The sequence below is a fragment of the Phaethon lepturus genome, unplaced genomic scaffold (assembly GCF_000687285.1).
Source record: "Phaethon lepturus isolate BGI_N335 unplaced genomic scaffold, ASM68728v1 scaffold23534, whole genome shotgun sequence".
Lineage (NCBI taxonomy): Eukaryota > Metazoa > Chordata > Aves > Phaethontiformes > Phaethontidae > Phaethon > Phaethon lepturus.
This window is the reverse complement of record NW_010534342.1, coordinates 330-14,427: the sequence shown is the minus strand read 5'-3', so window position 1 is coordinate 14,427 and position 14,098 is coordinate 330. Positions and strand designations below refer to the sequence as shown.

Below are 14,098 nucleotides of genomic sequence, written 5' to 3'. Positions count from 1 at the left end.
CTATGTTATTGGTGAAGATACTAAACTGGTCCCAATGCAGACCTCTGAGGGACACCACTCATCACAGAGAGCATTTATATTTTCACCTTTTATATATTACCATAATATTAATGGTAGATTAACAGATTCTAGTGTCATTGCAAAACGTTATGTACTTGCATTTGGATGCATTTCAAAGATTTAATTTTCTTTCCTTTCAGATCAGCCTAATTCTCTACATAGCTCTCAAGGTCCCATGACCAGTCATGTTAATGAAGCCCTGTTTGCTGCCTACCCTGGGAACCAGCCTGTTGAGAGCTGTGAGACCTCATTTACATCTCCTGATAATCTAGAAAGAAAACTTCAGTGTGAATACAACTACCACGTATTCGGCAGCCGGATGGATAAAGCAGTTCCACCTGTAGTATACACCCCTGAAATGAGAGAGGAAGAAAGAAGACGAAGAGTTTCCTATGATCCATTTGCAAAGCCATCTCCTACTCCTCAATGGAATGAACTGTATCCAAGAGCTGAAAAAACAGGATCAAACACTAATCCATATTTTTGGCCACAGCCAGCTGCAAAACCACCGAAACAGGGAAATCTAGATATTTTTTATGGGCTTAAACCTAACTTAAACGCTAACAGTCTTCTAATGGGACACACAGAGGATCTGTATGGATTGTGTTCAGCAAGTGCCTTTAGCCTAAGTAAACCTCCTGTGCCTGAATCTGGCTCAAACCTGCAGTCACAGACCAACGTAAACTGGTATCCAAAGAATGCAGACACAGATACAGGTGAGATTCCTCCACTCCCAACACCTATGTTTCTGACGACACACTTGTTCTCTAAAAATGGAAGTGGCCAAGAGTGTTTTGTAGTTTATGTAACAACCACCTGCTTATTGCTAACAGTTGATCTATGATACAGCAAAGGTGAATTTATTTCATTAAGTTCTCTTTGTTTACTTGAAGTTACTTCAGGTCACTAAAACACTAGCTTTGACTTTGTTGTGCTGCTTTCACTGATTTCAGGCTGTTTATTTCAAGTGAACCATTTCTAAAGCATCAGAGTAAGAAAGGAGCATCAGACCCAATACCGAACTCTTCAGCTGTCAACCAAGTAATAGCAGACAGCAGATACTGCTACAGCAGCTACCAAAACCAAGAGCTGCTACCAATCATTCTAGGAAGCAAAGGAGAACTTTTGACTCTGAAAAATGTAACATTCATACCATACGTTCTGCTTGTGCAGAAACAACATTTGTAGCATTTCAGAGCATAGATGGGTATTCTTAGCTTCATTTGCGGCAAGATAAGAGAATCCTAAGCTCAGGGAGCCAACAAGGAGCTAAGGCTCATAACTGGTTTTGATGGGGAGCTTCTGTCAGTATTTGCTAGTGAGCTAGTGGAGTAGAAAGGTATGGAGACAAAGAAGGAAGGGAACACTGAGCACTGGCAAAAAGTATAAATAAATGGTAACTAGAGGCCTGGAAGATGTAACTTTTAGAAACTAGAGATAGCATGAGATACGTCAGCCTGCTTCTACTAAATATTGGATATTTTTAGCGTGGCATTCTTTTCCAGATCATCTCACAAGAAAATCAAGGATGCCTAGCTATTTACAGGCAGAATGCCACAAAGGTATTATTCTGTTAAATTATTTATGCAGAGGCTATGATTAGTTGTTTATGTGAGTTTATTTACTGAAATGAATCTGAGAGCTGTCATGTCAGAAGGCAGAGATTAGAACTGTCGACATCACTAATAAAGTAAAATCTTCTGTTTGAAATAAAAAAAAGAAAACAGTCATTATAGGGAGGCTGCATGCAATAGTATGGCAGGTATCAGACTGAGATGCAGAAGAGCTGCATTGCAGGTGTTCCATTGACTTATTGGGTGACCATAACTCAGTCACTCTTACTGCCCCGTCACAAGTTGCAGAGCTTATCTGTGGGCATCCAGATCGATTACTGCCCTGGGCAGGAAGTTACATCTCTGCTGGACTTTACTGCCACCAGCAAAAGACAGTGGTGTCCCATGCCTTTGCTAGAGCAGGTCACAGGCGGCATGCCAACACAAACCACAATCAGTCTCAGCAGTAAAGCAGTAGGAGCACACTTTGGAGTTTGGAATTTTCCGATTTGAATCCCCGATACGAAGCAGCGCAGTCCATAACTGCAGTACACTGTAATCCCACTCTGCTGTCTACTAGCCAGGTATTCATACACCCATGTGGAAGCCCATTGCCTTCACTGGGATCCAAGGTTGTTAGAGCGATTAGTCACTGAGCAAAACCACAATGAGGTCATTGCTTTAACAAGAGTTATTCAAGGAGATACAATCCTGTTAATTAAAAAGCTTCTCATCTCTTTGTATTTAAGAGCACAAATTACGTACTCATACTGTTACAAATACGGCAGTCATTTTTAAGTACATTTGCTTTTTCATTTACATAATGCTTTTGGCATTTTTTTGTTTTCCCTCTGTTTAGGTAACAAGGATTCCACTTCTTTCACAAGGGGAACTTTTACATATTATCCTACTGCACCCAAAGGAAGCACAGGTAAGTGCTGTAGCCTTTATCCATCCTGGCAGCCAACAGGCTGTGGATTGCATCCTGATCAGTAAAGCAAAAAACTTCAGGATCTTGAAATAATTTATGTTGTTGCTTAATAGCTCTAACCATAGCTGAAGTTGTCAGTACCAGTTTGTAAAACTAATTCTTGTCTCTAGAAGGACCTGTACACACATTAAATATTGTATTTGATGGATCAAGGACATCATCTTTTATGTAAAAGAGCTTTCAAAAACATGAAGGCATTGTAAGATCTCCTGTACACCTAAACCAGTTACTTTCTTAGATTAAGCATCCAAGTTGCTGTGATTCTACCCAGCTTTTGAACCACACATGCATTTGGCACACCTGTCCTTTCTTGATCTGGATTTTTAATACAAAACTTTAGCTGCAGGCTTTGTGCTGATGAGCCTTCCTTGGGGCACAAGTGTCTACAGTTCAACCATCTTAAATCCCTGAAATTCTGCCCTGTCCTTCAGGAGTTTTTAATACATGCTCCTTTCAAGTTGTGTTGCTTTGAGCACCGTGAACTCTTTAATTAAGCTTTTCAAGGCTTGTCCAGTTTGTAAGTGGTTTACACTTACAAAGGAAACTTGAAACAGCAGGTTTCTGTCTTCCTGACTATACGCCCCTTAGAGTCTTTAGATGACCGAAACACGACAAGCAAGCAAAGTGTAGAGGCTTGGGAAAAGAGATTTATAAGCACAGTAACTTTTACTTGAATATTGACAAAGCATTTGTACATGTTTTCATATCTTGTGCTACATTCATTTTTTTACCAGGTAAGAAAATAGCAAACGTGATTTCTTCATTTTTTAGCCAAAAAATATGAACATATTTCCTGGGTCCTTCACATCAAAAAAAAAAAAAAAAAAAAAAAGAAAATGACATAGGAATCATAGTATTTTGAGACATGATAAAATGCATTCCTTCTGTGCAACTTCTAGAAACTAATCATGCATACCTATAAGTATTTCTGACTAGCAGTTTCAGGTTAACAATTATTAAATGCATTTAGTCAGATTTTCGTACTTGACCATAGATTTCCACACTTCATATTGCAATTGAGTGTGTAACAAGGATGTTTGTGCATCTAACCATTTTGGGTGATTAAATACAGAGCTTGGCCTGTCATTTTAAGTATCTGTACTTCCATTTTAGACCCAGCTTGTGATATTCACCATTTAAACTAGAGCTAGAACATTTAATGGATTATTATGAAACAGAGTTCAGAAAACATTGTCAAGAGAATAGGTGACATCAGTTTTCTAACATGACTAGAATAGTCACTCAGTTTCATGTGTAGAAATTGGACAACTGTAAGCAAAAGACACAAAATTAGGTGTTTAATTACATACAAGTAAGCCACAGATGCAAGCTCCCAGAGGTGCATGCAGTTTAGCTGTGCAATTGGTGCACGTACATGTTGGCTTTTATTGCTGAGGATTCAGGCCTGAAAATAAAAGAGCAGGAGTTTTTTGGTAAGGTATCTCAGAAAACATTCTAGTCTTGCCTTAGAATGAAAAGTACAGAATGGGGGGCGAATGAATTAAAAAAAAAAAAAAAAAAGAGAAATGTTGCTGAAACAAACACTGAGCAAGTAGTGCACTGTGATTCACTGTGAAAATAGATACAACTGAAGAATATACCTCCTAGATAGCAGGGATGAAATACACTGTGAAACAGAGAGGTGCCATCAAGACAACATAGTATAACGTAGAAAGTATAGAAACCTTCAGAGCAACTAGAAATGATTTTCTGTAGTCTCACAGAACTTCGAAGTAATAACTGACTTAAACCTGAACTTACGTCTATGAAAAGTAAAGCTGAGAGGCAGAAGTAAGGCTTTAAGATTTAAATGAAAAGTGCTTTCACGTAAAGACTGACCTCCTGAAGCTCTTAGCCAACAAAAAGCGAGGCTGCTACTGCACATTCCTGAAGCACGGAGAACTTTATTTACAGTCTAGTAACTACATAAGCATGTAAGGCTTGCTTATGGCACTTTGTCATAGAATAGAATAGGATGGGCTTTCACTAAGCTACGTTTGTGTCACACTGCATACTGAAAAAATGCTCACAGTTGCCAGTAAATGGCCATTTCTACATTAAATGCAATAAAAACATTTAGTCACTTCCCTTATTGGCAGAACTTTCTTCCTCCTTACCTCCTCTGTATGTTACTTCTTGACATTTTGAACCATATGCAAGTGTTTAAAAATTGTATTAAATTCCCTTATACAGAAGATTCAATCAAGTACAACATAAGTAACAGCTCTGGAATTCAAATCGGATCCTACAATCACATGAAGATTGAAGAGCACAATCAACACATCAGCACTTCTCCTGTTGTTACAGAAGCTACTTACATGCATTATGAAGCAATGGGTATATTTGGTAAGAGAAATATCTTCCTAGTTTTGATGTATTGTCTCCATATATTTATCTGAGAATCATTTGGTTTGCAATGTATGAAAGCAATACAGCTTTCTCCCTCTGATACTTGAGAAATAACTGTTTGGGTCTGTTTCTACTACATACTTAAGAGCGTACAGCACAAGTAAGGATTTGTGCTAATACTGTTCTGTAATACTGTGTACCTCATTTGTCCTGTAGTTTTATGACCTCTTGTGAGACACCAAATACAAGTATAGATACATATGCATCAAGAACAAGAGGATTAACAACACTGAAATTGGTAGAAGCAAGGTTACAATTGGTGGTCCTCACCTGACTTGTAGTTTAAGTCATAGAATATCCTGAGTGGGAAGGGACCCATGAAGACCATTGAGTCCAGCACCTGACACCACACAGGGAAACCTAAAAGTTAAACCATATATCTAAGAGCATTGTCCAAATGCTTCTTCAACAGTGACAGGCTTGGGGCCACAACCACTTCATTCAGGTAGAAATCAGGAGGTTTTGAAATGTAATTTGTTTTGTTGGTCAATACTGAATTAAACTATCCCTGTGTTTTCCTAAGTAAACAAACAGTGTCCCAGAATGTAAAACATACAGCTGACTGATGTCTGTATGATATAAGAACTCTAGGAAGGAGCTTTTCAATTTTGCAGGTTTAAGTGACAAACTGTAATGGCCTCAGATCAAAAAGCAAGCCCAGCAACTGACCACAATGCAGGTGTTCTCACTGGGAGTTTCTTTCCTGGCATCACTGGGTAATACTGCCTCCATGAAACCAACTTGTGATTGTGTCCCTAAAATTCTGTCTCCAGTTATTACCAAGAAATAGTTGTGGGAGGATAGGTGAGATAGTGAAAGGAGCAGAAGAAACATTAAATAATGACATTTTCTTAACACTCTTTTTGCAGACAATACTACTGTCCTGACCGAGAAACATCTGAATCTAGTGAGAGAAAAGTTGGCTAAGCAGTGGAAGCACTGTGCTCGTAAACTGGGCTTCTGTGATCCTGAGATTGATGAAATTGATCATGACTATGAACGAGATGGACTAAAAGAAAAAGTTTACCAAATGCTGCTTAAGTGGGTAATGAGGGAAGGCTCCAAAGGTGCTACAGTTGGAAAGCTTGCCAAAGCCCTCTTTGGCTGCCAAAGACTGGATCTCCTTACTAGTTTGATGCAAATCAATGAGGAATAAGTTGACTGAGAACTGGGGGAAAATTAGGGTATTTTTTCCTGAAGACCTTCCAGTAACAAGTAATAATTCTGAACAGACTTTCTGGAGCTTTTCTTTTTGCACATACTTTTTTGGAATACATTTTTTTCTACCAAGCAGTTTTCAGTGAATACCTCCAGTAAATCAAAAAGTTTATGTCAAGATAATTGGTCTTCCAGTGGATAAAAGAAAATAAGCATCTGCCTTCTGAATAAAGTTATTGTCCAAAGATAACAACAACCAAATGCAGTACCAATATTGATTCAAGGAGAATGTGTTAGACAAAATTTCTAGATTCTATCTTGAAACATGTTGGTACCCTTGTTCAGTTCTGAACAAAAGCACGTCATTTCAGCAAAGCTAATGTATCAGTAATAATATGTGAAAGACTGACTCATTCCTTGAAAAACTTGGACAGAAAACAAAGTCAACTCTTAAATTTTGCCAGAAGAGCCAATACTTACAAGGGTACTATCCCAGATTGCTCTAAGTCATGATGATATTATTTTTTAAAATTTTTTTATAATGTTTATTAAATACAGATGTCTAGAATTATGCAGAACAGCAGTGTGAATAAAAGCAAAAATTATTTTTGGCTTAAAAAGCATATACTTGATTAAATACTCTTCTTTCACAGGTTAATATTGCATTAGATTTTTACATTGCTTGGTAGAAAAGATTTTACATGGTTTCTCATCTGCTTTATGAAATAGTGAAAAAAGAAATTCAATCATTATGCAATCCAAAGTAGAAACTTGGGAATATGAGAGCTTTGGGAAGGGGAAGGTGCCTTATTACCACATGACAGAAGACCCATTCTCCTACTCACTCTGCGGGCTCAGAGTGTTACTAGTTTCTGAGTCTCTTAGGCTGCATTTATACTAGTAAATTAAATGTGCCTGCAAATGTTCCTGGGTGCTGAGGTTAACTGGCATGCTTGCTGCCAGGACAGCAAATTCTTTATGCCTCCAAAATATTGTGCAAGGGCTATTTCACAGTACAGAAGTTGTGTCAGGAAACACCAGAATGGCTCTGTAGCATAGGTGATGGCATGCCAATGCCTGGGAAAGTTCATTGCTGCTCTTAACTTACTAGTACTAACATAATCTCAGTGTGCAAGATCTGTGAAAGGAGAATTACTGAGCTGTAAATTTTTATGTCCTAAGAATAATTATGCCAAACTTTCCTGTGAAGGATGATATCTCCTGCTTCCATCAAATCTACAAATATTTGCAGCAGATGTTTTGGACCAGGTCATTCTTTATGCTGCAGAAAAAGCAGTAAGTGTTCATTAGCTTCTGATTACTGTCAAGAAAACTAATAATTTAACAGAATTGTAGTTAGAATATATTTCTGCTCCTTGGTATAGCAGCCACCATTTTACTAGAAGCAAAATGAAACTGGAATCATAGCAAGCACCAACATCTGTCATCTTTAAACCTACTTATCAGAAGGCAATAGTGGAGACTTTATCAGAAATCAATACAAACAGTGTGTCATCCGCCTGGATACAGGAGCACTTATATGCATGCCAAAACCCATACTTTACTTTCCATTGAGGTTAGCTTGGGGTCTATCAGTATATACCACAGTAATATTTATATTTTGAATTCCTCAGAATTTGTTGCATTGCCTTACAAACAGTAGCAACAAGCTAAATTTTCTATAAACTCTTGAGTATAATAGTCTCATTCTCTAGTATAATGAGCATACACTCTCCAGAAATAATAATTTACTCTTCCTGAAGCAGGTAGAGAAATGGGGAGGGGGGGCAGGTCAGGGTGTGTATCTTCTCCTCTGTGTCAGTCCACAACCACCAGCTACTATGTTACTTCACAAAACAGATTCCCCAACAGATCGACAAAGTCCAATTCTAGACTAGTGCTGATAGTTCAGGTGGCATTGTAGATGGTATAGAAAACAACCACAAAACTGAAAGCTAGAGACACTCTCCCACATAATAGGACCCCATGCCGGGAAGCTGCAGCTAGGTATGCCAAAATTAGAACACATATTATATAACAAGGATGATTAACTACTGGAATAAACTACCTAGGGAGTCTGTGGATCCTCTTGATATCTTTTAATTATGACTAGTTTTGTTTCTTAAGATTGATACAGTCAAAACCAAAGCTCTAGGTCTCAATACAAGGTTGCTAGGCAAAACGTAAAAGAAAATGCTATACAAGAGGTCCAAAGAGTTAGTGCTCTTCCCTGGCCTAAAAATTTACGGAAGTGTTAAGTATGGCAGAGAGAGAGATCAGCTAACATTAACTTACTGGGTTCTTCATTTCATCTACCACCCCGCAAAACAAAAATCAAGGATGGAGTTGATTTTTGAAAAGCAACCTATCATGACAGATCAAAAATGCAAGAAAATAATGGGGGCAAGGAAAAAAAAAGAGAGAGATGTATTATGGCACAGATCAGATATCCCTCATGGCAAAAGAAAGAAGAGAAAGGGCAGAACAGTAATTTCACATCAAACTGTCAAGCTATCAGCCTCAAGGACAGAGGTGGCCGTAATGCAGCAACCTTACAGAGATTTTTTCATAAGATGGGTGAGGCGCAAGCCAGGGAGAAAAAGGCTGTGTGTTGCAGCAGCAGACCTCCTTCTCATGGCCTCTCCTCAAAGAGCTTATACAAGCAGGTGAACTCATCTACTTATGCACAAGGACATTATGTTTTCCCATTTTAAGAGAGTAAGTGCTTAGAGGCTTTAGATCATGATTTTATTGCTAGTTGAGTTCTGCTCACATTAAAGAGTTCCCTACCTAGAATTCTTGTGTTCCTTGGAATCACTTGCTTTTGCTTTCTCCTTTACTCTAGGCAACAAGTCTAAGAGATTTTTTCCTGTGGAGGCAAAGCTAGAACACTCTTTAACAGCAAATGATCAAATACCGTTGAAGTAGCCTCCACCCCATAGCTACAGTCATCATTACACAGCAGACAATCTGTGCTGAAATTCCTAAATGCAGAAAGGATTAGAGTCCATGTGATTCAGAGCAATTTATTTGGTTAATTTTGTTACCATGTCCCCATTAACAGTGTACAAGCAGGTTTGGGGAACTTTTTACTGCTTCCGAAGTAGTTGCTAAATAACAACAATTAATAATACTGAATTTAAAACTCAGAGAGGATACTGTTGCAAGTATTTGATGTGAACTTTGAACTGAGCTGGCAACATACAGCTCCTTTTCCTCACAGGCCAGTTTCCAAGGAGAGGCAATACTCACGAACTTGGCCTCTGACTGATCAAGCAGCTTTAAATAAACTATGTCACTTTTCTCCAATAGATTTTTCATCATTATACTACAACAAATTAAAACCTTCTTTCAGCCCTGGAGGCACATGGAAAATAGAGTAAGAATCTCCGAGTCTTTGAAACACGCCCAGCCTTGTACATGGTGAGAAGAAGCTACAAGGAAATAAAGTAGGAAGGATCATCCAGTACAGGCAGGACTGCATCAGAGCTAAGTAGCATTCAGGAGGGCTTTCTTCCCTGGATCCTAGTGCCTTCTAGGTATTTTTTCAAGTCCTTCCTCATCCCAGTCCCTACAGACTGCAGAAAGTGCTCCTTGCAGCATGCCAGCTTTCCCTCCTAGCATACCAATGAGCACCAGGAGTCAGCTGACCGATGCTCATTTGTTCCTCACCACAAGACAGCAGCTAGGGAAAGTGCAGCTCTCACACTATTCTTAATACAGCCCCCAGGGAGAAGGGAAAGGGGAAGTTAGAATCAGAACAGGGTCTATGGTGCAGAGTCTCGAACACATCTTTGTGCTGGGGGAAGTATTGCCTATGACTGAAACAAAGGAGACCAGACTCCTTACGCAGGGTTTCCCTCCCCTCTCCCACTCATCCTCTACGACTCTAAGTAGGTCACTTCCTTTCTCTTTAGCACAGTTTCCTCATCTCTTCGGTACAGACACTAACTTCTGCCAGTACTAAGATGTGATCAGATCATAAGCATTAAAGCTTATAGAGCTCAGAGAGACACTTGATGAGAGCTGTTTGAGACAAAAATCCACGTTAATCACCTTAACACAGCAGTAATACTACTTGGATTTTGAGTGATGGGTTGCAATTCCTGTGCGCCCCATACACATCTCAAGTCAAGAGAACTAAACACAGCACCAGCATGGACATCTGGGTCGCTGAGTTTACTAAGAGAGATTCATATAACCCCTTCCATAAACATATCAACATGGAGCCATTTCAGGTCTCTGAATCTAGAATGCCCTGAATCTGAACAGAAATTACACCAAGACCCTGCTTAGGTTTACAGGATGGAGATCAAATTCAACTTCAAAATGATGAGACCACCTCACATTGACACATCTGCACTTGGGCACTTCAGATTTATAATGCAGTTATTCATAAACATATGAAAGGTATGCAGACACTACTTCAGCTGACGGACAACTATCCTTTGCTAGCACAAGAAAAAAACAGGCAAACATAAAGAAAACAATTCTTAAACACATGTCTGTGTCTTAGTTTCTCTGTCAGTCTGAAATGTTGAGCCAAGGTATCCAGGATCTTTTTCTATTAACTGTTCTGCTTATGACAAAGCATCCTTTTCTTTGCAATGTAAGTCCAGTTGTTCTTAAGTTGGCTAATGTTCCAGCTAAATAGGGCTCCTGCTATAAAAACACATGCTGCTACTGTCCACACTTTACAGCTTCAAAAGTCATTCAACATCCACTCAGTCTTTCTTGTTTGGAAGGTCAATACCAAATCATAGAAACATCAGTATTTTCTCATCTTTGTTCAGAATTTGGTGATTCACCACTACCTGAATCTTACGTCTCTGCTCTCTGTGCAGCTGGAGCAATGAGGTTTTGACCTAAGGTGAAAACATTGTCTGCTCTAACAGTCAACATCCAAGAAGCACAAGAGCCCAAGTATCAAAACAAGCATGAAAATAGCAGGATATTTCACTTCCTTGAAGTAGCTAAAATAAAAGAGGCAAAAATGATCAGTCAGTGGGTACACAGACTCAAGAAGCAAGTCTGCAGCAAGAAGCAAAGTCTGTAACAGTACCTGGATCACTAGGGACCCCAACCAGACACAGGTATGTCTGTAACACAGCTTGAGCTGGGGCAGGGACCAACGGCCCTGTGCTGAGCTGAAATGAGGCTCCTGGGCCCATGAGCAGAAGGTGTGGGGGAGATCCCAGATGAGGCCGGTCATAGCCATTAAAGCCTATTAGTGCCCTGATGGCCCTAACAAATGAGTTCCTCCTCAAAAGCTCCAGAGTTAAAGCCCCACTAATGGCAATGATTCTAGTGTCTTGTATGGGATCACTGCATCTGATAGGGGAATCCCATGTGTGAGTGAAATTAATGCCTCTGGATCCCTTTCTGCCTGATGTTCCAGCACGTCTCAAGGGACCCACCATGTCAATAACTGACTAGGTCTTTTCTAGATTTTCTACGACCTGAGAAAGTACAAAAATTTTAGATATATATTTTCTATCCAACCAGGAGTCAGAAGACTACTCTGTCCTTGCAATTTAATAGGCATATTGAAAGATCTCACTGTTCTGCAGTTCTGTCCCTCACAAGAAGTTTGGGAAAATACTTGTGGGTTGGGAAATGGCATTTGAATCACCCTTTCCACTGCTGTTCAGTTCCATAAGGAACAAACCCATGCAGCACTGACAGTGCAGCCTGGCTGCAGGGACTGTGAGGGTTCATTACAGGTGACAAAGTCCCACTGTGCAGCAGTGATGCCCTCCAGAGCCTTGGGTGGATATCAGAGAGAAATCCAGCCAGAAGCTGCCATTAAACATAAGTTTCTGTCTGTAGAGATGACTACACTGGAGAGATGGGGTAACACCAAGGGGATCAAAAAAAATGACAGAGCAGTTAAAAGGAAAAGGAAAATCTGTGCTCAGAACACATCACCAGCAGAGCAGTGCTATGTCTTTTAAACATTTTATTTTGCTTTTTCTTTTCTTTTCCATTTAACGGCCAGGAACAGTTAGTTCCCAGAACCTGAACCACCAGCAGTAACCAGACAAATAAAAACATTTTATGGGAGAACTAGTGCCCCAGCTGTTCTCAATTCTTTCACAAGCTGTGTAAGAGTAAGTTTGTGTTTGGCTTACCCAAAGCATTTTCTCTCCTTTCAGACAGTAATTTATGAAGAGAACATATCTGAGGAAATACTTGAGCTGAAATACTTAATTCTCCCAGCTGCCCATCGTTATGTCCAAATCTGCTTTACTAACAAGACTGGATGTTCTGGTGAACTGAGTAGGTTGAACAAAATTTGAACCTGTGAGTTTACACTCTTAGTGTCCCCAGATCATACACCACCTGCATCCAGCCTTGGCAGAGTCCTGCTTCCACAGCTGCATCTGGGGCCATTGCCCTGTGGGCCCAGACAGCAACTTTCTCCTCAAGAGCAGCTCTCTCCTATCACCCCTCATGGCACCGGTCATTTTCCCCCCACACACAGAAAAAGGTCATTTTGCCAGTGCTATTTCTGCCCCAACTGTCATGTTAGTTTTCTCTCCTCAGGCCAAAGAAGGCAGGACACTGCCTGTGAGAGGGGTTGCATGGTCCAGGCCCTTGGGAGAGGAATGGCAGCTTTACAGGCCTCATATTGCTGCAGAGCTGTGACTGAAGGCCTGGGGATGATGCACAGTGCAGCACCTCAACTGAGACAACCTTTTCTGCAAAAGGACCCCTCAGCTCTTGTCACACTTACAGTGGGGTTAACTCATCTGGAACTACCCCATCCTTTTCTCGGGTGGTACATACACCTCCTCATCTCCCTTTTCTCCCATCTGGTGAGGGCTTCTGGTTTTACCTTTCTACCTCTTCTCTCCCCCTACATTGTATGATGAACCTTTTCTACCATATCACTTGTTTCTTCAGCAGAGGTTCTGAGAAGTTGTTACATCTCCTTCAGCCATACTAAGTAGAGGATATGAAGGAAGATTAGATTGAAAGGCTTTTTAACTGAAGTGAAATTGGATACAAATCTGAGACCCTTCCCTCTGAAGCTCATAGCGATACAGGGGACAGGTACCCCTTTTGATCTGTGGGAGTTGCAGAATTCAGAAAAAAAATCAGTTTGCGTAGCAGGAGACCAAGCTACCTCTTCTTCCTAAACACAGAATAGTCAGCCATCACCTCCAGTCATTTTCCACCAGAAAGAAATGTAGACAGTGACACTCACAACAAGATGACCCTCTGAAAGTGGCGTTAAGAACCAAGGAAGCTGTAAGGGCTTGTAGATGTCACTGGGCAAGAGTGAAGGCAGCTTGTCCTGACGATGGATTGCTTGTAATTAGCCATACTAAAGACCTTAATCTTAAATGGTTTGATCTGCTCTGGGGATAAACTGAACCAGTATGCTCACACAGTTGAGTTAATCTCTTTATGCACTGGGATTTGTTATGACTGTCATTCACCTCTAAGACTTCTTAGTCCCATGCAAACAAATGTCAGTGAAGTGGGAAGGCTGACAACTATTCACTCTCAGGGCAGTCACTGAGCTCCTGCTGGGCTGGAGTGAATATGTAACACTGACCTGTCTCAAGAAATCCCTCTCATCCAGGTATGAGGCAGGAGACTTTGTTTCCTAGCTCTGTTTCAAGCCTGGTACCTGCTCTACAGCTTTCTGCTGTTTTCCTCACTATTTTCACAGCCCTCTCCACCATCACCCTGGCCAGCTGTGACTCAGGCTGGTCATTCTCCTCCACACTTGGAAAGCAGACACCCAGGAAAGCGGTCAGTCTCCTTGGTGCTTTATGAGCAACCTGTGAGGAGGTCCAGAGAAAAGTGCAACCAAGTGCTGTAGTGAACAATGGCAGTCAGGCTGCTCCAGGTGGATGACCCTGAGTAGAGTGGGTACTTGCCAGGCCAAAGCCCTTGGCTAGGGGATGTGCGCTTT

The 14,098-nt window shown here is 40.5% G+C and overlaps 1 protein-coding gene across 1 annotated transcript; it reads left to right on the top strand.

Moving 5' to 3' along the window:
- Positions 1 to 200: 200 nt before the first annotated feature.
- Positions 201 to 6,169, top strand: LOC104619581 (receptor-interacting serine/threonine-protein kinase 1-like; the record flags this gene model as incomplete). Its single annotated transcript, XM_010285502.1, has 4 exons — positions 201 to 776; positions 2,473 to 2,544; positions 4,798 to 4,950; positions 5,883 to 6,169. Coding segments are annotated over 4 exons (1,088 nt in total), but the record flags the coding sequence as incomplete, so codon positions are not given.
- Positions 6,170 to 14,098: the final 7,929 nt, after the last annotated feature.